At 40.0% G+C, this 25861-nt stretch overlaps 2 protein-coding genes across 4 annotated transcripts in view; one reads left to right on the top strand and one right to left on the bottom strand.

Moving 5' to 3' along the window:
* MID1 (midline 1) overlaps positions 1-25861 on the top strand; it is a 363233-nt gene that overhangs the window by 99515 nt on the left and 237857 nt on the right. The window contains exon 1 of one of the 3 annotated variants that reach the window (XM_061627091.1): positions 17005-17172. The exons of 1 other annotated variant lie outside the window; for it this stretch is intronic. The gene's annotated coding sequence lies outside the window, so the exon portion shown is untranslated. Of the gene's footprint in view, positions 1-17004; positions 17173-17618; positions 17693-25861 lie in introns of those variants that run through there. One more of the 3 variants, XM_061627096.1, reaches the window with a different exon arrangement.
* Positions 1287-25861, bottom strand: LOC133386067 (uncharacterized). The gene is made up of 3 exons (XM_061629692.1): positions 24002-25861; positions 23562-23702; positions 1287-1718 (listed from the first exon to the last, which is right to left on the bottom strand). The coding sequence occupies exons 1-3, from the start codon at positions 25859-25861 to the stop codon at positions 1287-1289; spliced, it is 2433 nt and encodes an 810-aa protein (XP_061485676.1).

The raw sequence follows: 25861 nt of genomic DNA, 5'->3' as shown, positions 1-25861 counted from the left end.
CGTGCTCACTGTCTGAGGATGGCAGAGGTAGCCAGGATAAACAGTCTGTTGTCACATTCTCAGTACTAGGCCTGGTACTCCATTTTGTACATGCAAGCCAACAGCTTAGCAGACCACCTAGCAATTTTCTTTCCTGCTCTTTCCAAACCTTTTGATGTGAGCAAGGTTGTCAGAGGATTGTGGTCAGTGCATAATGTGAATGTGAAACCCCACAAGTATGTCTGCCATTTCTCTGTAGCCCATACACATGCAAGTGCTTCCTTTTCAATTGTAGAATATGATCTTTCTGCCCCTTGTAATGTTCTGGATGTAAATACACCTGTTCTTTCTTGTTTGTCTCCATGAACTTGATTAAGAACAGCCTCAAGTCCATAATCAGAGGCATCTGTAGTCACAATGGTAGGTAATGCTAGGTCAAATAAGGCCAGCGTTGGGCTATGTACAATCAATGACTTCACTGTCTCAAAGCTGGTTTGTGCAGCTGATGCCCAAGTCCTGGTTGTAGATCCACAGAGTAGCAGACACAGAGGTTCTAGTATAGACGCATAATCAGGCACAAAGTTTGCATACCAAGATGCAAGACCCAAAAAGGAGTGCATATCTTTAGGTGGTGGGGTCTTTTTGCTCTGACATGGTCTGGATAAGGTTTTAATCTATTTTATGATATGGAATGTCTCAGGAAAGGTAGCTCAGTCTGTCTGAACACATATTTAGAAAGGTTCAACTTTAATCCTGCATCCCCTATACACTGGCTTATAGTCATTCATCATGCTGTGCTGGCATCTGTCCAAACACAATGATGTCATTCAGATAGTACTGTACTCCTGATTGGTTCTTAAGGGTCAGAGACATCATCTTTTGAAAGGCACTGGGGGCTGATGCTAAACTGTATGGGACATGCTTAAAGTGAAACAAGCCATCATGAGTGATGAATGCTGCGAGGTCCCTACTATCCTCATGTAATAAAACTTGATGATAAGCACTTTGTAAGTCAGAGGTTGAGGATAACGTGCCCCCCCCCAAGTTCACTGAAGACTTCCTCTGTATGAGTGAGTGGGTGGCTATCAATTACCACTGCCTTGTTTGGTTCCCTCAGATCCACACAGAGACAAATACTTCCTGTCTTCTTCTGTATCACCACAACTGGAGAAATCCACTCAGATGAATCAATTGCCTCAATGATGTCATTCTGTACTATTTTTTTAAGTTGTTATGATACAGCCACTCTCACAGAAAATGGTAACCGACGTAGCTTCTGTTGTATTGGCTTCACATTATCTCTAATTTTAACTCTGTGAATGAACCCCTTTGCACACCACAGCTTCCTCCACTCTGTGGGTGATTATAGTTGCAAGTGATGCTGACTCTGTCGTACTGGAAGGTATTGAGGGAGTCCTATTAAGTACTTGCATATGCAATGCAACAAAAATATCTCTGCCCAGAATGGGAGTTCCTTCTGGTACAACATAAAATTCAGCTGCCACAGAATTTTTCTCAAATGCTGCTTTTGCTGCTAGACATCCAAGGACTGTAATTGGATTCCTTGAGACACAGTTAGGCGCTGTAAGTGGTGAGCTACTAAAGTATTGCATGTAAACTGACTTGGGTAATATGGAAATTGCAGAGCCTGTATCTGAAATCAGCTCAATGTTCTGAGAATTATTTTCTGCTGGAGCAAACACTGTTACAATGCATGTCAGTCTATCCACCAAAGAGATCTGAACAAGATCATCCACATTCAAAATAGTAACGTCTGGTACAGCAACTTCATTTATTGGTTGCAGAGACTAGGTACTCTGGCAGAACATACAAAATGTTCTTTCTTTTTGCTCTGTCTGCATTGGGCTTTCTTTGCAGGGCAGTTTGCATAATTTGCTGCATGTTGTATTGATCGACAGCAGTAGCATTTGTGCACATTTTGAAGGCTGCAAGCTCTTATTTGCACCATCTTTAAAACTGTCCAAAGATCTTGTTTTCTGCAGTTGCAAAGGTTACACAACATGTACTGGTTCTTTTCTTTTTACAATAATTTTTATTCAAATTTTCATAAAACAAACAAAACAAAATCATAAAACATTCAAAGACAAAAAACAAAAATGATTAAACAAAAAAATAAAATGTTGACTTCCCATTTGTCGCAGATCAGTTATAGGTCTACAATATATAACAATCCTGTCTCTTAAATTATATTATAAAATCACTTTCCTCCAGTAGTTATCTTAATTAATCATCAAATCTCATAAACATTCCTTTATTCTTTCCACAAAAAGTCAAAGAGAGGTTTCAATTCTTTAAGAAATATATCTATCAATTTTTCTCCAAATAAACATGTCGATTAACCCATCTCGTTAATAATAATAATAATCTTATTGTCATAACCATAGTCCAAATAAACATATCGATTAATCCATCTCATCAAAATCTGTTAGGTCCAATAATTTCAATAGCCATTATTCCATTATCCATATTAATTCCATCTTCCATCTTCAATAGTCCTGTTAAGTCCAGTAATTTCAGTGTCCAATCTTCCATTATCAGTATTCCATAATAATCTTGCTGTCATAGCCATAGTCATATAATAAGAGTCTGATGGGAATTTCCTCTATCCCAAATATTTTCTTGCCATCGATTCTGAATAAGTTGCTGAAATATTGTTGTAAAGTCATATCTCTGTTCTTCTTTTTTACAAAATGCACTGGCTCATCTCTTGAGAGTTTTTCCATTGTCAGTCACATGGCTGCAGTTAATTCCATAGATTTTCTCTATATCAATCTCCATCACGTCATTCCAGTCCAGAAAATTATCCAAGCCATTGATAACTTTACCTCTAATATCTTCATTAATTTCTTCAGAGATAATGTTAAATTCCAAACAGTAGATTTTATTTCTAATATCCATAAACTCCAGATCTTTTTCCAATTCCACATTTGTTCCAATCTCCAGGGCTTGTATCTTCCCTTTATTTTTTCTTTTCTCATCTCTGATCTCATTCTCCTCTCTCACAGGATCCCCTATTTCTTTAAGCTCCTGCGTCATTTTGCTCAGTTCAATTTTCAGCTCCTTACTGCCCTGTCGCAGGGTTTGTTTCGTTATCTCAATCTCATCCATTATTTTCTGAAACATAATTACTTCCAGATTCTCAGCCACTTTCTTGATTGCCATTTTTAAAACCACGAAAACAAAACAAAACAAAAATAAAGAAGAACCACTTCTTATTTCAGCAACAGTTGGGTTAATATTCCAGGCTTGATGACATCACAGTATAAACAGAGCAGCCTGCCTTATCTCTCTATGTTCAAGAATACAAAACAAATTTAGTTCCCAGCATCAAAACAGTTAGTGGCATCGTGAAGAAGCAGATTCGTCAAAATAAAATAGACCAAAAAGAGAATAGTCCCAGACAATATAATGTTCCAAAGTTCATATTTTTTATTTTTTTCTCCTCGGAATAGAAATCCCTCTTCTGTTTATATCTTTAGAATGCACTTCCAGGACAGCTTTTTGCAATAGAAGCAGAGATAAGCTGTTAATTTCGTGAATAACAGAGAAGAGTTATAGCTCACCCAGAAGTTCTTTAAAGCTGATTCATTTGACAAATCTCTTTTTGCTGCAACAACTTAAACCAAGTAAAAAAAAAAGATAGAAAGAAGGGTGCTTGCCTGTTAGTCCGTTTTCTCTTTGAAGAAAAGATAAACGTGTCGCGTTAATCAGATAGAGCTTGTTCGGAAGTCCGTCCGGCATTGCTGGCTGGACCTTTTCTCATAAATTAATGAAATCCAGTCCTCCCAACAAAAACAGGCTTTTGAGGTTGATCTCTACATTTCTCCCTGCCCGGGAGAAATTTCATCAGTCAAAAAAAAAAATGTTCTGACTGATTTATATCTGAAAAAGCTTCTTGTGAGGCGGGAGCCCGTCTCAAAAGCAGGCACAAGCAAAGTCACCCTTCCCGGAAGTGACAACATGTACTGGTTCTGTGATGCTTTGACCCATTAACTTTGCTTCTGCCAACTGCAGTTTCTATCTGGCTAGCAATTGTCATGGCCTTCTGTAAGGTAAGATCAGGTTCTAGCAAGAGGCGCGTTCCCTGGTGCGAGGCATCCCTGTTTTTTCTATCAACTGGTCCCAAATCATTTTATCTGCCATAACCCCAAAATTACAAGTAACAACTAATTCTCTTCAAACAGCAATATATTGATCTACATTTTCTCCATGCTTCTGTCCCCACTGACAAAATTTATAGTATTTATAAATTTATAGCATTCTGCCACAATATGCCATAATATCAACTGTAGGCACAAAAAAGTTCAAAGCTGTCTCATGTTTATCATCCACAACAGACAAATTATAAAAGATTCTCTGAGCTTCTGCTCCCAAGCAATGTATAAGTCATGTACACTTCCTTGCCTCTGGAAACTCCTCATCATGAATAACTAGCACATAAGTATAAAACATTCTAATCCAAGAAGTAAATGAAATCCCAGGGTCACCTGAGGTTTGAAAGAAAGGTGATGGTGAAGGCAAAGGCAAAAGCGCCATCCCACCTCTGTTACCAAATTGTTGTATTGTAGGAAATTCAAAAAGGCCAGAGACAAATACTTGAATCTTCTTTATTCCAGCAACTCATCCAGAACTGAAACTAACTACTAAACGCCACCCTTTTTCAAAAATTGTGTTTTTTAAAATGTTTTTTGTGCTTTAAAATTTGTATATTTGTTTTTAATTTTTTTAATTGCTGTAAACCGCCCAGAGAGCTTTGGCTATGGTGCAGTATATACATGGAATAAATAAATAAAAACACTCCAACCTTATCCTTCCTGTTCTGTTCTTCCCAGGACCTTTTCATGTCTTTTGCTACAAATCCCAACATGCAATTCACAGCACAATGTCATAATCACTCAAGGTGGGCAACAGCTATTAAAATAAACTATGAAATACAGCAACATTCCATAAAATAACAATATAATAAAACTGGTAAAGGTTCAAGAGATAAAATAAGAGCTTTTCATAGAAAACAATATACCGTACAAAGCAAAAACCTGTCAGAATAGAGCTTTTAATCATCCAGTGAAACACAGCAGGGAAAGGGTGCAAATCAATCCTTAAAGGATAAAGTATTCCACAATCTGGGTGCAATGGCCCTTTCTCTTAACCCATCAGTTGGTTTTCTTCCTAGAAATCTAACAGTAATGCTCCACTGTCTAGATCAGGTATCCTAATTTAAGCCCAGTAAATGCTGCTAATTTAGCTGGAATGGAAATGGACTGCCTTCAAGTCGATTCCAACTTATGGCGACCCTGTGAATAGGATTTTCATGGTAAGCGGTATTTAGAGGTGATTTATGATTGCGTTCCTCTGAGGCTGAGAGGCAGTGACTGGTCCAAGGTCACCCAGTGAGCTTCATAGCAATGTGGAGATTTGAACCCTAGTCTCCCAGGTCCAACACTCTAACCACTACACCACACTGGGTCTCGCTAATTTAGCTAAGGTGGTAGTTTTCTGAGCCAGCTTCCCATACAGGGTGACCTACATTAAGAACATAAGAAGAGCCTGCTGGATCAGGCCAGTGGCCCATCTAGTCCAGCATCCTGTTCTCACAGTGGCCAACCAGGTGCCTGGAGGAAGCCCACAAGCAGGACCCGAGTGCAAGAACACTCTCCCCTCCTGAGGCTTCCGGCAACTGGTTTTCAGAAGCATGCTGCCTCTGACTAGGGTTGCAGAGCACAGCCATCACGGCTAGTAGCCATTGATGGGCCTGTCCTCCATGAATTTGTCTAATCTTCTTTTAAAGCCATCCAAGCTGGTGGCCATTACTGCATCTTGTGGGAGCAAATTCCATAGTTTAACTATGCGCTGGGTAAAGAAGTACTTCCTTTTGTCTGTCCTGAATCTTCCAACATTCAGCTTCTTTGAATGTCCACGAGTTCTAGTATTATGAGAGAGGGAGAAGAACTTTTCTCTATCCACTTTCTCAATGCCATGCATAATTTTATATACTTCTATCATGTCTCCTCTGACCCGCCTTTTCTCTAAACTAAAAAGCCCCAAATGCTGCAACCTTTCCTCATAAGGAAGTCGCTCCATCCCCTTGATCATTCTGGTTGCCCTCTTCTGAACCTTTTCCAACTCTATAATATCCTTTTTGAGATGAGGCGACCAGAACTGTACACAGTATTCCAAATGCGGCCGCACCATAGATTTATACAACGGCATGATGATATCGGCTGTTTTATTTTCAATACCTTTCCTAATTAACCCTAGCATGGAATTTGCCTTTTTCACAGCTGCCACACACTGGGTCGACATTTTCATCGTGCTGTCCACTACAACCCCAAGGTCTCTCTCCTGGTCTGTCACCGCCAGTTCATGACCCCATGAGCGTATATGTGAAATTCAGAGTTTTTGCTCCAATATGCATAATTTTACAGTTGTTTATATCAAATTGCATTTGCCATTTTTCTGCCCATTCACTCAGTTTGGAGAGGTCTTTTGGGAGCTCTTCGCAATCCCTTTTTGTTTTAACAACCCTGAACAATTTAGTGTCGTCAGCAAACTTGGCCACTTCACTGCTCACTCCTAATTCTAGGTCATTAATGAACAAGTTGAAAAGTATAGGTCCCAATACCGATCCTTGAGGGACTCCACTTTCTACAGCCCTCCATTGGGAGAACTGTCCGTTTATTCCTACTTTCTGCTTTCTGCTTCTTGACCAATTCCTTATCCACAAGAGGACCTCTCCTCTTATTCCATGACTGCTAAGCTTCCTCAGAAGTCTTTGGTGAGGTACCTTGTCAAACGCTTTTTGAAAGTCTAAGTACACTGTGTCCACTGGATCACCTCTATCTATATGCTTGTTGACACTCTCAAAGAATTCTAATAGGTTACTGAGACAGGACTTTCACTTGCAGAAGCCATGCTGGCTCTGCTTCAGCAAGGCTTGTTCTTCTATGTGCATAGTTAATCTAGCTTTATACTTTCTACCAGTTTTCCAGGGACAGAAGTTAAGCTAACTGGCCTGTAATTTCCGGGATCCCCTCTGGATCCCTTTTTGAAGATTGGCGTTACATTTGCCACTTTCCAGTCCTCAGGCACGGAGGAGGACCCGAGGGACAAGTTACATATTTTAGTTAGCAGATCAGCAATTTCACATTTGAGTTCTTTGAAAACTCTCGGGTGGATGCCATCCGGGCCTGGTGATTTGTCAGTTTTTATATTGTCCATTAAGCTTAGAACTTCCTCTCTCGTTACCACTATTTGTCTCAGTTCCTCAGAATCCCTTCCTGCAAATGTTAGTTCAGGTTCAGGGATCTGCCCTATATCTTCCACTGTGAAGACAGATGCAAAGAATTCATTTAGCTTCTCTGCAATCTCCTTATCGTTCTTTAGTACACCTTTGACTCCCTTATCATCCAAGGGTCCAATCACCTCCCTAGATGGTCTCCTGCTTTGAATGTATTTATAGAATTTTTTGTTGTTGGTTTTTATGTTCTTAGCAATGTGCTCCTCAAATTCTTTTTTAGCATCCCTTATTGTCTTCTTGCATTTCTTTTCCCAGAGTTTGTGTTCTTTTTTATTTTCTTCATTCGGACAAGACTTCCATTTTCTGAAGGAAGACTTTTTGCCTCTAAGAGCTTCCTTGACTTTGCTCATTAACCATGCTGGCATCTTCTTGGCCCTGGTGGTACCTTTTCTGATCTACGGTATGCACTCCAGTTGAGCTTCTAATATAGTGTTTTTAAACAACTTCCAAGCATTTTCGAGTGATGTGACCCTCTGGACTTTGTTTTTTCAGCTTTCTTTTTACCAATCCCCTCATTTTTGTGAAGTTTCCTCTTCTGAAGTCAAATGTGACTGTGTTGGATTTTCTTGGCAATTGGCCATTTACATGTATGTTTAATTTAATAGCACTGTGGTCACTGCTCCCAGTCGGTTCAACAACACTTACATCTCGCACCAGGTCCTGGTCCCCACTGAGGATTAAGTCCAGGGTTGCCGTCCCTCTGGTCGGTTCCATGACCAACTGGTCTAGGGCATAGTCATTTAGAATATCTAGAAATTTTGCTTCTTCGTTGTGACTGGAACACATATGTGGCCAGTCTATGTCTGAGTAGTTGAAGTCACCCATTACTACCACATTTCCTAGTTTGGATGCTTCTTCAATTTCATATCTCATCTCAAGGTCTCCCTGAGCATTTTGATCAGAGGGATGATAGATCGTTCCCAGTATTAAATCCCTCCTGGGGCATGGTATCACCACCCACAATGATTCTGTGGAGGAGTCCGCCTCTTTGGGGGTTTCGAGCTTGCTGGATTCAATGCCTTCTTTCACGTATAGAGCAACACCGCCACCAATATGCCCTTCCCTGTCCTTCCGATATAGTTTATATCCAGGGATAACCGTATTCCACTGGTTTTCTCCATTTCACCAGGTCTCCGTTATGCTCACTATATCAATGTTCTCCTCTAAGACCAAGCACTCCAGTTCTCCCATCTTGGTTCGGAGGCTTCTAGCATTAACGTACAGACACTTGTAAGCAGTGTCTCTCTTCAAGTGTTTTTGGCACTTTTGGTTTTGCCAAAAGAGAAGAAGAACATCATCAAAAAAGGGGCACAAGAAAACACAAATCTGTATACAGATATTTGAATTTGAATATGCTAACTGATATGTATACATGCAAATTTATAAACAATTGCTGCAATTTAAAAAAAGCAAATTGCCAATGTGTCGAGGAGGCATGATGTAGTAGTAATGGGGGATTTCAATTATCCCGATATCTGTTGGAAGACAAATTCTGCCAAACACGGCGCCTCCAAGAAATTTCTGACTTGTGTTGGAGATAACTTTCTCCTACAGAAAGTGGAGGAAGCAACCAGAGGATCATCTATCCTGGACTTGATTCTAATCAATAGAGATGATTTGGTGGATGAAGTGGCAGTTATGGGAACTCTGGGGGAAAGTGACCACACCATGCTTGAACTCTTGATTTTAACAGAAGCAAAAGCTGAGAGTAGCCATACGCGCACCCTGGACTTCAGGAAAGCTGATTTCAATAAACTCAGAACAATTGTAAGTATGGTTCCATGGCAAGCGACCCTAATGAGAAAAGGAGTCCAAGATGGGTGGGAGTTTCTAAAAAAAAGAAATTATAAAAGCGCAATGGCAAGCAATTCCAATAAGGACAAAAGGGAGGAAACAGCAGAAGAGCCCAATGTGGCTTCACAAAAAGCTTAGAGATGACCTGAAAACAAAAAAAAGACACATACAGGAAGTGGAAAGAAGGCCAGGCCACAAAGGAAGAGTACAGGCAGGTATCACGGAATTGCAGGGATGGTGTCAGGAAGGCTAAAGCTGAGAATGAGCTGAGGCTAGCGAGGGATGCTAAAAGCAACAAAAAGCCTTTCTTCAGGTACATCCATAGTAAAACAAAGAGAAAAGAAATGGTGGCACAGCTACGCAGTGAGGAAGGCAAAATGATAACAGATGACAAAGAAAAGGCAGAACTGCTCAATTCCTACTTCGGCTCAGTGTTCTCCCCAAAAAGGGTCTATGACTCTCCTGAGAAACATGAAGTAGAAGGGGCAGGATTGGAGCTTGAGCTTGACAGACAAACGGTCAAGGAATACCTAATCACTTTGAATGAGTTCAAATCAGCAGGGCCCGATAAACTGCATCCTAGAGTATTGAAGGAACTGGCTGAAGAACTCTCAGAACCACTGTCTATTATCTTTGCGAAATCGTGGAGGACTTGGTGAAGTGCTGGATGACTGGAGGAGAGCTAATGTTGTCCCTATCTTCAAAAAGAACAAAAAGGAGGAACCGGGAAACTACAGACCAGTCAGCCTAACATCAATCCCTGGAAAAACTCTGGAGCAGATTATAAAGCAGTCAATCTGTAAGAACCTTGAAAACAATGCAGTGATTACTAGGAACCAATTTATGAAGAACAAATCCTGCCAAACTAATCTTATCTCATTTTTTGACCGGGTAACCTCCCTTGTAGACTGTGAGAATGCTGTGGACATAATATATCTCGACTTCAGCAAAGCTTTTGACAAAGTGCCCCATGATATTCTGGTTAGCAAGCTAGCTAAATGTGGGCTGGATGGAAAAACTATCAGATGGATCCACAGCTGGCTCCAGAATCGTACTCAAAGAGTGCTTAAGAACATAAGAACATAAGAACATAAGAACATAAGAAGAGCCTGCTGGATCAGGCCAGTGGCCCATCTAGTCCAGCATCCTGTTCTCACAGTGGCCAACCAGGTGCCTGGGGGAAGCCCACAAGCAGGACCCGAGTGCAAGAACACTTTCCCCTCCTGAGGCTTCCGGCAACTGGTTTTCAGAAGCATGCTGCCTCTGACTAGGGTGGCACAGCACAGCCATCATGACTAGTAGCCATTGATAGCCCTGTCCTCCATGAATTTGTCTAATCTTCTTTTAAAGCCGTCCAAGCTGGTGGCCATTACTGCATCTTGTGGGAGCAAATTCCATAGTTTAATTATGCGCTGAGTAAAGAAGTACTTCCTTTTGTCTGTCCTGAATCTTCCAACCTTCAGCTTCTTTGAATGTCCACGAGTTCTAGTATTATGAGAGAGGGAGAAGAACTTTTCTCTATCCACTTTCTCAATGCCATGCATAATTTTATACACTTCTATCATGTCTCCTCTGACCCGCCTTTTCTCTAAACTAAAAAGCCCCAAATGCTGCAACCTTTCCTCGTAAGGGAGTCGCTCCATCCCCTTGATCATTCTGGTTGCCCTCTTCTGAACCTTTTCCAACTCTATAATATCCTTTTTGAGATGAGGCGACCAGAACTGTACACAGTATTCCAAATGCGGCCGCACCATAGATTTATACAACGGCATGATGATATCGGCTGTTTTATTTTCAATACCTTTCCTAATTATCGCTAGCATGGAATTTGCCTTTTTCACAGCTGCCACACACTGGGTCGACATTTTCATCAATGGTTCCTTCTCAAACTGGATGGAAGTAACGAGTGGGGTACCACAGAGCTCGGTCCTGGGCCCCATGCTCTTCAGTAATTTTATTAAAGACTTGGATGAGGAGGTACAGAGTATGCTTATCAAATTTGCAAATGATACAAAATTGTGGGGCATAGCTAATACCGTGGAAGACAGAAACAAAATTCACAGTGATTTTGATAGGCTGGAGCATTGGGCTGAAAATAACAGAATGAAATTCAACAGGGATAAATGCAAAGTTCTACACTTAGGAAAAATAAACCAAATGCACAGTTATAAGATGGGGGATACATGGCTCAGCCATACGACATGTGAGAAGGATCTTGGAATTGTCATTGATCACAAGATGAATATGAGTCAACAGCGTGATGTGGCTGCAAAAAAGGCAAATGCTATATTAGGCTGCATTAACAGAAGTATAGTTTCCAAATTGCGTGAAGTATTAGTTCTCCTCTATTCAGCAGTGGTTAGGCCTCATCTTGAATACTGCGTCCAGTTCTGGTCTCCGCACTTCAAGAAGGATGCAGACAAACTGGAACAGGTTCAAAGGAGGGCAGGGAGGGGACTGGAAACAAAGCCCTATGAGGAGAGACTGAAAGAACTGGGCATGTTTAGCCTGGAGAAGAGAAGACTGAGGGGAGTTATGATAGCACTCTTCAAGTGCATGAAAGGTTGTCACACAGAGGAGGGCCGGGATCTCTTCTCAATCGTCCCAGAGTGCAGGACACGGAATAATGGGCTCAAGTTGCAGGAAGCCAGATTTTGACTGGACATCAGGAAAAACTTCCTAACTATTAGAGCCATACGACAATGGAACCAATTACCTAGGGAAGTAGTGGGCTCTCCGACACTGGAGGCATTCAAGAGGCAGCTGGACAGCCATCTGTCGAGAATGCTTTGATATGGATTCCTGCATTAAACAGGGGGTTGGACTTGATGGCCTTATATATCTTTTTGCTGACTTTCTGCAGAAGAAGAGAAAAATTTATTTCCTTTGGGGAGTACAGGAAAAACATGTTGATAACCAGCTGATGTTAGTTGTTTGCTTGCTGGGATGTTCACTATCTTTGTTTCTCCATTAGCACATCCTTAAGCCAAATTTATTTGCTATATATTAGTACAATAAAATGTTGCCAAAATAATTTTGAAATTGGTATCTTTCTTATTTACATGTTGGTGCCCCAGGCAAGCATAGCAGAAAGTGACTGGCTGCCCTTAGTTATAGCTGCAGCCTGAATGAAGCAGATCCATTCCTGTATAGCATGTATCAGATTCAGTTCCTTTCTACCATCATGCTATCACCTATTAGGTGGCTGGTTTGTCCAGTATATGGGTCATATGTAGTGTCACATTTGTCCTTCCTACACATGATTCAGGGTTTTTTTGGATGGTAGCTTTATTCCCCAAATTTCTACCTACCTTTAAGAAAACATTGCCTTATTTTGAGCATAAACCTATAGACATGTTAGTTTGATTCTAGTTTTGTACAGATTGTACAGATTTCAGTTATGCTCCTAGTTTGTATGGTCCAAATAAATATTAATTCTTATTACGTTGCTGTTATTATTCAGTTATAAAAGTTTTTATCTGTATTTATCTGTGAAACAGATGTTGTGTTGTGTACACAGAACTGAATCAGAGGAAATGCAGCTCCAAGGATACTTGCATGCGAAGTGCATGGCACTGCATACGTTTTCCTACAGTAAGGTGTGCTCTGTTAGCCTCTGGATCTTCTTGTCTCTTCATGTCACCTATGCCTACTGGACAGAAAACTAGTACACTCAGTTACCATTTACAGTGCTGGCATTGCAGATATCAGGTCAATGGTTCTTTCTGCCTGAATGCTGCCCTGTGGTGCAGGGTGTACCCCAGTGCCAGATCCCCAGTTTGAAAATCTCAGGGCCTTACAATTAGTTTTGCCATTTTGCAGATATACCACGGAGCCTGGAGAGTGTCGTCTTTACAGGCTATTCACTAACAGGCAAAAATCCTTGCAGTTTAAGAATATACCTATAGCTAACAGATATTTCTATCAAACTTTAAAAACCAGAAAAATTGGGCAGCTATAGTGAATGCACCAGGGGAGCAGGAAACCTGATCTCCTTTCTGAGATATTGTACTGCCCTACAAATTTGTCAAAATGCAAACACAATTAGGGTTGGTCTTTCACAGTCCAATCCACTTGATGTGTAGCTTGGAAGAATTTGGTAACATGTGCCTCTGAGCATATGGTGAGTGTACGGCAGGCACATGTAGCCTTCTACCCAAATTTAAACCAAAGCTGTCCCTGGCCACATCCACAACAGACTGTTATTTCACTTTAGGCAGTCATGGCTTCTCCCAAAGAATCCTGGGCAGTGTAGTTAGTGAAAGGTGCTGAGAGTTGCTTAGGGCATGCCCTGTTCCACTCAAAGAGCTTCAATCAGAGTGGCTGACTGTTAAACCACTCTGGCCACTGGAGCTCTGTCGGGAATAGGAGTCTCCCCTCAGCACCCTTCACAAACTACACTTCCCAGGATTCTTTTATTTATTTATTTATTTATTTATTCAACTTTTATACCGCCCGACTAGCAATAGCTCTCTGGGCGGTGAACACAAGTACAATAAAATCACAAGTACAATAAAATCACACAGTACAATACAACAGAGCATATAAAAACAACACAAACTAAAATCAATTACAACATATTTAAAATTGAATTAACTTAAATTGAAATTAACTTAAATTGAGATTAAAATGCCTCGGAGAAGAGGAAGGTTTTAACTTGGCGCCGGAAGGATAATAGTGTCGGCGCCAAGCGCACCTCCTCGGGGAGACTATTCCACAGTTTGGGGGCCACCACTGAGAAGGCCCTAGATCTTGTCACCACCCTCCGGGCCTCCTTATGAGTCAAATCAAATCAAAGTCTGGTTTGGGTGTGGCCCCTGATTAGGCAAGCCCAGCAGCTATGAGTCTGGCTTTTAGAACACTGACAGTTGGTTCTTACTAAGCATGCCCAACATTATCATTGAGTTCAAGCCAAAAGTTCTTAATTAAAAATCAGCCAGGTATTTTTTATACTGCAGAAGATGAAGGTCAGAGTATGGGGCAAGGTCAGTAATAGGATTACAGGTACTCTGTGAACATGGCTGATTTTTAATTAATTTCAACAGATTATGGGAACTCTGACAGAAAAAAGTCCAAAAGGGGTCTGTTTTCTCTCTCTTTTTACACTTTGAACTCTTGATTCCCTTTGACTGTTTTGTGTATCACCATGAAAACTTAGAGGGTTGTTAAGCAAGCGTTTCTGAGTTCAGGACTATAAGCTGTTGTTTTAAAATGATCTTATAGGAAGCATCAGAATGGCATGGGGGCTATTTTCAATTTAACATTGTGGAATGTGAAAAATCCATGCTGACTATAGTATACAGCCACTCTCATGGCTGTATAATAAGTAGTATACAGCAAATAGGGCAACCTGCTTGTTCATGCTATTTTGTACATTCTGCTTGAGAATTGAGTTTTCGCCTACAGCATGGTTGGGAATTTCACTCTGCCTAGTGGGAAGGGTGAAAGGATAAAAGATGAGTAATACAACTTGTTGGATGGCTATTTTCTGTGTGGCCCAATGTAGTGCTGCCTATCAAGATGCAGGCAAATCTGCTATGGTGCATAGGGAGTAGTGTAGTGAGCAGAAGTGGAAAACCTCTTATGTACTATCATAAGAGCTTTCAAGCTATCTTACAGCTAGTTATGTTGGTGAAATGATATGGGTTTGATAATCAGCATCTGAAGAACCATGAGCCAATCAGATTTTAGGCTTGTATTTCATGTAGAACAGAAGCTCTTCCCTTATGCACTCATGCTACAAAGCAAACTGCTTAGGAAATAGGGCTTTCAAAAGCTGTTGAAATATGGTATGGGGACAGCTCTTCAAAAGGGGGGAAAGCCAAATATTTTACTAGGTTGATTTTAGTTCCTAAGCAATTCTCTTTATCTCAGCTGATAGGCCATAATGGGATCATAACAGAATAGAACAGATTTCCCCTGTTTGGCTTACATGAGGTACTGCTATACAGTGTGATTGTCCTTGTTTTTTGTGGGCAAGAAGCTCTTAGTGTGCCACACTACTGGAGTGAGTTCATGCCTCCTTCCCACCACTGTTGACCTGCCCATTCTCTTACCTCTCCCCCGACCCAAGCTGCACTCCCTCTCAAAGGGAGAGGACAAGACATATAGGGGTCATTGCGCCTTTTCCTTTTTTGCCCTGTCTCTTACTCTTTGCTGTCTCAGAGGGGAGTCACAACAGCACTTAGGAGGAGGAGGAGGCAGCTTCAGGGCTTAGCAATGGGCTCCCTGGAAGGGCATTGTATTAACTTAAGAGTCTAAAGATGCTGGTCCTTCTAGTGTAGGCTATGTTAGTACAAGCCAATCTATGTGGCCTGGTCCTAGGGAACATTTAATGGTATAGGTCCACTTTCTTTAATAAGAACAGATTGGTGTAAGTGGCCAATGGCTTCTGTCTCTTAAGAAATGTATTCAAAGTCCATTTTAGTACAAAGATTATGACTGAAGCATTACATAACAGAAGAGGAGGCCTGTAAAACCCATGTGTTAATTGGTTTGTGAGATTATTAAACAGGCTTGTCATTAATTTATTAATGAATATGTGTACATTTTAAACTGCATGTTTACAGCTTTTGTAAAATTAATGGTGAAACTTTTAAAAGCAGTGTTATAAGCAAAAATTCAAAAAAGATTGCATGCTTCCTGTTGGTACCTGTACAACAAAATCTACCTTGCTGAAGCTTCTTGTTTTCTGGGCTAAACTAAGCTTTGTTTGGAGGTTGATGACATAACCTCATCTCCTAGTAAAGTCACTTTAGATATCTCCTCCCACACAGATTTGAGAGAGAAAGAGCATATCCCCATCATGAAGATCTTTTAGCTTTTTAGCTGCCATCTGCTTGCTTAGTTTTTATACTTAAAATAGCTTTATGGATCATTTTTTTTGTTTTGGCTTGGGATGAACAATCATGTTTGAAAATAGTTATGAAGTCACAACCTATATTATGAACGGAGGGAACCTCATCCATCAAACCATCCACTTTTCTGTACAGGGTCACAGGCAAACAAAGTAGCTTGTGTCAGGTTGAAATAGCACTAGTAACTGTTAGTGTGTTTGAAGCTGGTGATTTGAAGTCTATTTATTTTGCTTGAAAGGCTCAAATGGCATGCTGCTGAGTGCAGACCATGAAGGGGGAGGTGTTCTCATAAATTATTACTTGAAGGCTAACCACCCTCATTTATGAGGTGGAATTGTGCCATCTGCTTTTTCAGATGCTTAGTTTATGTCACTTCTCATTTTGGAAAAGAAATTCTCAAGTTTGAAATTTCAATAAACTTGTGTAAATTCTTGACATGTTCTAAAAGTTCTGTCAGTTTATGTGGCCTTTACAGTTTACCAAAAAGCTATTGTGTGTGTCTCTTTTCCACTGAATTTTGAAGTAAAATACTTCACTTTACCTCAGACCATTACCAAAGAAACATGTAGGTCTTATGTATATTACTTTTTAAAACCTTTCAATTTCTGTTGAGACTGAAGGGGGTGGTTGGGGGGACAAAACTGTAGCCAGATAGCTTAGGTTCATTATCAGCTTTAGAAAGCCACTAATCAAGAATTAATGTCTAATGGAGGGAGTGAAATAATGAAGCCCATTAAAAAACCCCACAGAAGTTCAAAACGTTTCTAAGGGTGTGTCTTCGAAACAGTAGCTGAGATGTTGATGAATTGGGGTTTTATGCCTTGTCATGAAGCATTATTGGTATGGAATGTGGAGCTTGATGCACAAATGTGTGTAGGCGACATTGTTTGGATCCCTGCTCTGGAGATTAACGTACTGTGATGCTTGAATGCCAGCAGAATCTCTCACATTCCCCCTCCCCCTCCAGCCCTCCCCCTGCCCCTCCCCCTCCCCCAATCGTTTTGCTGAAATCGTTTGGTTTGTGCTGCTTTTTCCTGTGAGAGGATTAGGGAATAGGAGAATGGCTTTGTGAGGGGAGAGAGAGAGAGAAAGAGCCGAGAAGAAACTAAACACAGTCCTAGAAGACTAGCCTTTGATAGTTCTTTCAGTTGGGACGACTTGCATGTGATACAGCAGCTGGAGGCTGTTGATTTTCTTTTCAGCTACATACTGTAAGAGAAGCTGGTAAGATTATTCTCCCCCCTCCCCGTTCTCCAGTTTTGTGATGCTGTTGTAATTGCCTTATTGAGAAGACTTCTTCAGGAGGAAGGGAAGTTGGTTAATGATACCGAGGACATGCTGCATTGTCTTCCCTTTCCCTAATACAGCTGCGTAGTATGTGAAGAGGCACTGTTTACAGTACAAAGGGCAATTTTGGTGGGAAAAGTAATGTAATTCTCTTTTCATAAAGTCAGGAGGGGGCGGGAAGAAACTATGAAGTAGTACCAAACTGTTCGGATGTATTTAAAGTATTTGAGCGAGGGGGAGCCATTTCATCAGTTTGCAACATCCTTTCTTGATGTTACCAGATTTGTCACTTTCCTGGACTAATTCCAAATCTCCTGGGGTGTGCGTGAGAAACGTATATTAGAATCCTATTTTTCACATGCACCACAAAGGCAACAGGGACTGCTTGTCTTAGCAACAAAAGCTAAGCAAGCCACTCGCTCTGAAAGGTGAAAATGAAGAAATACCTTCTGAAGAGGTAGGGGGAAGTAAAGTGAGATTAATCCAAAAATGCGGAAAGAACACAGTAATGTTTGACTACTTTGAATGAAGCAGGATGGCTCAATATAGCACAAACGCAACATTAAAGGGAAGACAATAGTGATTATTTAACCAAGCGTCAAAACACACAGGTGCATTTTGTAGCCTGAGTTCTAAATTTAAGCTGCAGCTGAAAGCTTGCTTACTTGGATGTAAATTGCATGGAAATGTTTGGGACTTAATTCTGTGTAAATGACGTTATGACTGAGCATTTGAATCGACTGTAATTTTTCTAGTCTGTTCTCAAAATATAACTCTTGTGTCTTTTATTTCATTTTATATACTAGTGGGAACCATTAGTTTGAAATTGGTTGTGGGAGTAGAGAGACGTAAACTCAGCTTGAGGGCAATTTCTAGGAAAAGTTGAAAAGCTCATCTTGTGCCTCTCATGGATAGCAAAGAGGTAATTACAAAAACACTTTTCCTTCTTGGTCAGTCAAAAATCACAAATAAAGGAAGTAAAGAATGATTGACAACAGTTAAAGTGATGACAGACATGTTTTCCCAGCTTTCTTTCTTTCTTTCTTTCTTGTGATTAAATTCTTGCTATCTTATTCAGCATTCTTACCTGAAATAAATCTTTACATTTATTTCTGTGGATGAATACATGCTCTCTTTCTCTTCTTCTGCATCCCACCCTCCTGAAACTCTCCAAAGAAGTGAATACTTTATACTCTTCTTCACATTCTTATCTTGAGCTTTTCCTGACTTAGATCACATTCTAATCATCAACTGTTAGGGCAACATTCTGCACAATAGCCATGCATAAGTAGTATAGCAAGTGGGACATTACTATGCATGGTTTTTAGTTCAGAAAGAGGGAGCTAATTTTAGAAAAGAGGTTGTCATGGAGCCCTAAAGAAGGGTAGGAGAGAAAGACAAGAGAGTATCTGTATGAACATTAGTGTTGCTCAGTCATTTTATTTCACTATCTCAAAATAAAAGATCAAATGTAAGATGATGTTTGCATTTTGCCCTTCCCTCCCTAGCAGAACTGGTTGCTAGGGAAACAGTTTTTTAAAAAATTATTTCATGTGGCACTACAGCTAGATACAGTGGCTTTAATGCAAAACACAGAGTAGTTTCAACAGGGGTATCAACTGGGTTGTGTTTAATTTTCATTTAGATTTGTCACTAGTTCAAACTAGATTTCTGTTATATCACTACCTTCTAAATACATCCAGTTTCATCAAATTGTCACATGCATGCTTTTATCACTGGGTTCTTTGTTCTAAAAACAACAGCCGAATAATCAAATACTTAATTGGCCCTTTTGTTTTATATAGATTATTAAATAGTTTAACTGTGTATATTCTGTGTTGCCATTGCACCCTTTTCAAAAAACTTATTTATTAATGTGTGTGCAGGGTTATACACCACATACACCTGTTGAGATAAGCTATGAAAATCAGCTGTTTTTGTATTCGTATGTTTTCATATTATTTAGTTCTTGAATGCTACTATTTTAATGTTTTTAAACCTTTTTTAAAAATATGTTTTAAACCTTTTTAAAAATATATGTTTTAAAGCTTTTAAAATGTTTTTAAATATATTTTAAATGTTTTTAAAGATGATTTGTTTTAATATATTTTAAAGTCTGTTTTTATGATGTTTTAAAGAGTGTTTAGCGCTTTTGTTTGCCACCCTGAGCTCCTACTGGGAGGAAGGGTGGGATATAAATCAAATAATAAATAGATAAGCATGCAAAACAATTATATTTAAGTACTCTGCTGTGTCCCAATTAGTTGTCAGCTGATGGTATTAATTTATTTTCATTGAGGCATAAAACACAAATCTGATTTGTAAAGGAAAATGGCAGATCTTTCACTCCCAATTAGAAACAATCTCTGTTGTGGTGTTGGTGTACCTTAACAATTTAATGAAAATGAAAAACATATGCTTTAAAGTTAGTGGGGAATTTGCTGTCATCCTTGGAAGGAGTTAGAATTTCAGAGACTATAAATTTGAATACAGCACAGTGTATACTCTGTAGCCCTGTTCTGGTAAATGACTAGGGTATACTGGAGAGAAGAATGGGACTGTTGCAGCAGTGTCCACACTAATGTGTGAAGATATGTCCAGATATAGATTCTATACAGAAACTACATAGGGCAACATCCTTGCCCAACAGATTTCTGGTTTCTCTTGTCTGCCCTCCAGCCTTCCACACACATGCCTAAAATATCTGCTCCAGACCCCCCCCCCCCAACCCAGTGTTCCCTGGCCAGGGTTTGGCCTGTGCATATCACCTGTGTTTCTGACCTGGCAACAGCCAGTTCTAGAGCTTTGAAAATACTACAGCAATGACAGCAAGAGTAGACAACCTTTCTTTGCATCAAGAGCTGAATCCTCCTGGAGGTAATCTGCTAGCAGTGGGTAGGACCCAGAGGTACCAGTGGTTGGCCACTGTGAGAACGGGATGCTAGAGTATGTGGGCCTTTGGCCTGATTCAGCAGGGCTTTTCTTATGTTCTCAAGTGATTTTAAATGCACGCAACATTTAATGTGGAGAGTGTTTTTTTTTTAAATAGCAGCCACAAGGAAGTGTCTGATCAGAACTGGGACTGTAGTATATAGGAAGGAGGCTCAACTCTTTCCCACATGTCATAGTCCTGATGAAAGTCTCCTACTCAAAGCTACTATTAGCTCCAGGACACAAGTTCCCACTGGTGTCAATGAGACCTTCCCATGTGAGCTAACAGTAGCTTTGGAGAACAGGTGATTTTCATTGGGCAGCATGAGGAAAAAGGGTTAGGCTATACTCATGTGCTTCAGTCTCAGCCTTGATCAGTTCCCTTCTTCCACTGCTCTAAAGAACAAAACTACTTACACACATGCTTAAATTCTTGCACACATTTAGAGTCACATATTTTGGGATCCTGAGAGAATGTGCTAAATATCCAGAGTTAAGGCACTTTTTCATGTGTTAGTGTTTCTCTCACCCAACCAAAGCAGAGGTTTTTCTCTCTCCACACTTTTGAAGTAGCACCTATAAGAACCACAGGGGAAGAACTAGTTTCCTCAATTCCCTCATCCTTTTCAGTTTGTTTACATCAGGGGTTGGGAGCCAGATGTTGCTGGACTGCAATTCCCATGTTGGTTGGAGCTGATGGAAGTTGGAGTTCAACAACATCTGGAGGGCCACAGCTTCCTCACCCATGGTTTAGGTGGATTGTGGGCAGTATTACAGGCAGAAGTGGAATGGAAAAGGCTGAAGTTTTTTTGTTTTAATTGGGAAAGGAGGAAACCACAGCAGATAAGATATATCTGGGGTCTCTGCTGTGGGAGCTGAGCCAAAATTGCTGAGGAATGTGGCAGGTGAAGCAAGTAATAGTGTTGCTGTAAAAGAAGGAGGGATGATGCAGGAGGTGACTATGGTTAGATTCCCCCCCCCAAAGTTTTGAACAAAATCTTGAGACTAGGATTCCAAACTGATAACCTGGTACAACACTGTCTCCTATACATGCTTGGAAAGTAGAATCTTCTGGAGTTAATACAGGTTGCCTATGTAGTAGTACCTTCTAGGCCTAGCTATAAGACACAAACAATAAACAATGTTTTTCACCTAAGTTGAAGAATATTCCTAAAAACATGTTTTAAAAATCTCTATGGGCAGGACCAGCCCTCTCACTAGACAGAGTGAAGCAGCTGTCTCAGGAAGCCAATGGATGGGAGTGGTGACAATGTATTGGAGGACAACACTGTGTGTACTTTGTCACCTGCCCTGCCCTTCCCTGCACCCCTAAGCCTGCTTGCTGCCTTAAGATATTGCTGTGGAGCCCATACTAAAGTAATCAGCTCCTTATATGGAATGTGTGTTCCATCTTCTCTTTCACCTCAGGCAGCCCTTCCTTTGGCATACACTTTCAAATGGGTTCACTCACCACCGCCCATAAATTAGGCTACTTAGGTTTAAATGAATGCTAGCAGAAACCAGTAATGATTTGAAACAAATGCTGATGAAAATTAAAGAGGAAAGCACAAAAGCAGGACTACAACTGAACATCAATAAGACTAAACTAATGACAACGGAAGGTTTATGTAACTTTAAAGTTGACAACGAGGACATTGAACTTGTCAAGGATTATCAATACTTTGGCACAGTCATTAACCAAAATGGAGACAATAATCAAGAAATCAGAGGAAGGCTAGGACTGGGGAGGGCAGCTGTGAGAGAAGTAGAAAAGTTCCTCAAATGCAAAGATGTATCACTGAACACTAAAGTCAGGATCATTCAGACCGTGGTATTCCCGATCTCTATGTATAGATGTGAAAGTTGGACAGTGAAAAAGGCAGATAAGAGAAAAATCAACTCATTCGAAATGTGGTGTTGGAGGAGAGCTTTGCACATACCATGGACTGCGAAAAAGACAAATAATTGGGTGTTAGAACAAATTAAACCAGAACTATCACTAGAAGCTAAAATGATGAAACTGAGGTTATCATACTTTGGACACATCATGAGAAGACATGATTCACTAGAAAAGACAATAATGCTGGGAAAAACAGAAGGGAGTAGAAAAAGAGGAAGACCAAACAAGAAATGGATTGATTCCATAAAGTAAGCCACAGACCTGAACTTACAAGATCTGAACAGGGTGGGTTATAACAGATGCTCTTGGAGGTCACTGATTCATTGGGTCGCCATAAGTCATAATCGACTTGAAGGCGTATAACAACAACAAGGTTTTTAGTTAGCTGCTACTTTCTTGCAGGACTAGGAAGGGTGATTTCCTTTCATATCTAATTGGCTGTGAAAGAAGAAGCTTTTTCTTTTAGTCTCTGTCTTTGCTTCCTCACCTCTTTGATCACTGTCAAATACAAAAGCTTTAAAATAGCTGGGGTGTCCTGACCTCTGCTATCTTGGTAGTTCTTGTGGCTTATGGACATTGTTTCTCCTTCTATGACCCAAACAGTATCCAAGAACTAATTGATGATAGATTGTGGACTTACATTGTATGATTTAATTCCCAGTTTGTGGATCAAGTGCAACAAGTTTACAAACGATGTCAGTGAATGTGAATAAAGCAAATATAAATTACATTGGTTCCTAAGCAACTGTTATTATTACCAGAGCGTGGAAGTAACTTGTTACAAGTAACGAATTACTTGTAATTTATTGCTTTTTTGAGTAACAAGTGGGTAACTTCATTGCATTTTGCTGGTAATAGAACGAGTAGTAACTTCATTACTTTTGAGGAGTAATTGTAATGTTTCCAGCATTACTTTTGTGCAAATCAAATCAGTTTATTTTACGGTCATTGACCCGTCTTGTTATAAGCATAAAATACAAAGGGGAAGTAAAACGACAGTATTATCTTACATATATACATAAAATGAAAATATAGAAATGCTTATCCTAGAAGATCTTAAGGCAGAGTCGTTGTGCTGCATAAGAGTCATCAAATAAACATTTGCGGTGTACGGGGCAAGTTTCACAAAAAACTTAGAATGAAATTTGAGACATGTCTCTTACCAGATCTGTTAGTGTATCTGTAGCACATACATGCATGTGAACCCATATCTTTCATGTATGTTCATGGAAAATGCTGATTTCAGAAATTAGCAATAATACTATAGGCAGGATTTCATTGGCTATAATGATCTTGCTTACTTTGAGAGATTTAGAAATTGCCAATGACAAGTAGTATTTATGTGCTTGCTCTGGAAAGCCTGTACTCACCACACTGTGGCTGTGGCTATGATCTTTTTGAGTGAAATAATAAAATTATATAGAGGTAAGAATAATGGCATGCCTCAGTGGGAAGATTTCTGATCAAAGGATAACTTGGAGCCCCTGTTATGTACAGTAATGAAGCCCAGAACCTGACGAGATCTGGAGATGAGGAAGAGTTGGGACTCTCGGACCAGGTGGCAGGGGTCATCCATGCAGCAGGAAAGTTCAGCCTCAAAAGCTGAATGGATCACATACAATAGAGATAAGCAGATCTGAAGAAGAGTAACATGGATCAGCCTTCTGGTGTGGTCTCAAAAAGCTTAAGTGATACTAGATTACTATGAGAAGAAGAAGATTGTCAGTTTTCATCGGCATCCGTTTGAATTAAAGTATCCCAAGATGAATTTGGTCTGCAAACATTTGAGTATCTCGGAAGCATGTTGCTCACAGAGTTCTTCAGACTTATTGAGTGTATTTTAGGCGGTGATCCCAGTTCATAAGGCTCCAGATAACTAGAACCGGTTCTTCTGGCCCTTAATTTGTTTAACAAATGTTGTAGCTTATTAATTACCTCAGTCTGTTCAGCATCCTCGAAGGAGGGGAAACTATTTATCAGTTCTTCCTCCCCCTCACATGTAAAATCAAAAAACTCTTCCTGAATTGAGTTGCTATTTGCCGACTCAAGGGAATGAGCTGAGGCTTCAATAGAAGAGTTTGAAGAGTGGAAAGTAGTCGCATCAATAGTGAGGAAGTTAGAGCCGATGGAATTTATAGAGTTTGGACTTGCAAATTCAAGTTGCCTCAACGATAAAGGCGATATAGGGGCAGCAGGTTTCTTTGGTTCCTTTGGCAAAGAAGACTTAGGAGGATTTTTAGATAAAGTTTGATTTATATTTGACAATTGCTTTTTACTTACTGTAGAGATTTTATTACACGAGGAGACATTTTCTGACCTCTGAGAAGAATTCTTCTTTTCTATGATCGAGGAGTTGTTTGAAGAGACATTCCTAATAAACAGGGGGAAAGGCTTCGCTATATTTGTAAAGCATCTCTGAACCGAAATTCCATAATTGTCTAGGAAGGCTCTTTTGGCAAACAATCGGGCCGCCATAACCGAAGAATTGAGAGTGAGAATAACTGATGAATTTGGAGATGAATTGTATAAAAACTTCACGTTTGTAATGTCATCTGGCCAGATGATCCTTAGCCCCAATGACAGAAGAAAGTTGCAGATTTTTTGTTTCCAAATATCGGGGCTCACTTTAGTTCTAGACCAAGGAAGGTTCAGTAGTGCCAGTTTATCAGAGTTATATTTTAAATTCCAAGAAACTAATTCTGTATTGGACCGAGAAACATTCCCAGAGCTCCGACTCAAAGTCTTCCGAAGAACACTCTTCTGGGTCTGATTGTTTAAGGTAGTTCCAGATAAATTTCCAGAAGAGCAGGCTGGAGGTGCCTCTTTTTGTAAATCCTGAGCAGCTTCCATGTCTGTAGGAGATGTCACTTTTGCTTTAGGTCCACACTGTTTTGGTAGCAACTGCTGTAGTTGTTCCTCCTTGTCTAGTATTTTAAAGAGCCTCTGAAAATTCATCTTACTCTTTCTTCTAGAAATTCCTTTAATGGTATTTTTGGGTTTCTTTCTTTTGCAAATCGGTTTAAGATTTTTTCCTTTTGGTCCCTTTTGATGTTGTTCCCCTTTATGTGGGGGCCTAAGGTTTTTTACTAACAAACTTAATGAAGATTGCTCTTCCAACAGAAGCATTAATAATGTATTTACCTCAGTAATGTAGTTTTTAATATTCTCAATCTCTTTAGTTGCAATGTCCATTTTGAGTTTCAGGCACTGCTGCCCCGTTAACAGTAGTTTGTGACCTAGGTCCTCCATTGCTGCTGAATCTGCAGCTCTTAAAAAATTTTTTGACAGTGAGTCTGTTTGCGAGATATTTAAAGCAGAACCTTGGCATTCTATAGGAAATTTTAAATTGTTGTCTGAGCTTGATGGAAGACTCTCTATTCTACTTTGGTGAGAGGATAGCAAGCTCTCACTATCTGAAATGGAGTGATTTTTTAATTCACTCGGATTATTGGGATCAATCGAAAGTTGCGATAGATTTGCCTCTGATTCCAGTTGCTGACCACCGTTTGGGACTGTTTGTAGGGATGGGGTATAGAGGAAGACCGGAATTTGTTCATCATGCCAATTGTCAACAGCATCCCCAGCTCTGAAATCCTCGCTTAAATTGGAGCAAGACAAATTTGTTTGCGGTGTGTCAGAATTGTTGGAAACTCTGATGTTATTTTTAAGCTTTGAGAGGTTTTTTATTGGAAAAAATTGTGTAATTTTTGATTGGAGTCCTTCTTTACTAGAACCCCCGGAAAGTTCTTCCATTTTGTTAACTATATCATAGCACTTATTCCTTGTTTGCACCAT

The sequence above is a fragment of the Rhineura floridana genome, chromosome 5, assembly GCF_030035675.1.
Source record: "Rhineura floridana isolate rRhiFlo1 chromosome 5, rRhiFlo1.hap2, whole genome shotgun sequence".
Classification (NCBI taxonomy): domain Eukaryota; kingdom Metazoa; phylum Chordata; class Lepidosauria; order Squamata; family Rhineuridae; genus Rhineura; species Rhineura floridana.
Note: the sequence above shows the minus strand (reverse complement) of the source record. Positions and strands in the feature narration are given on the sequence as shown.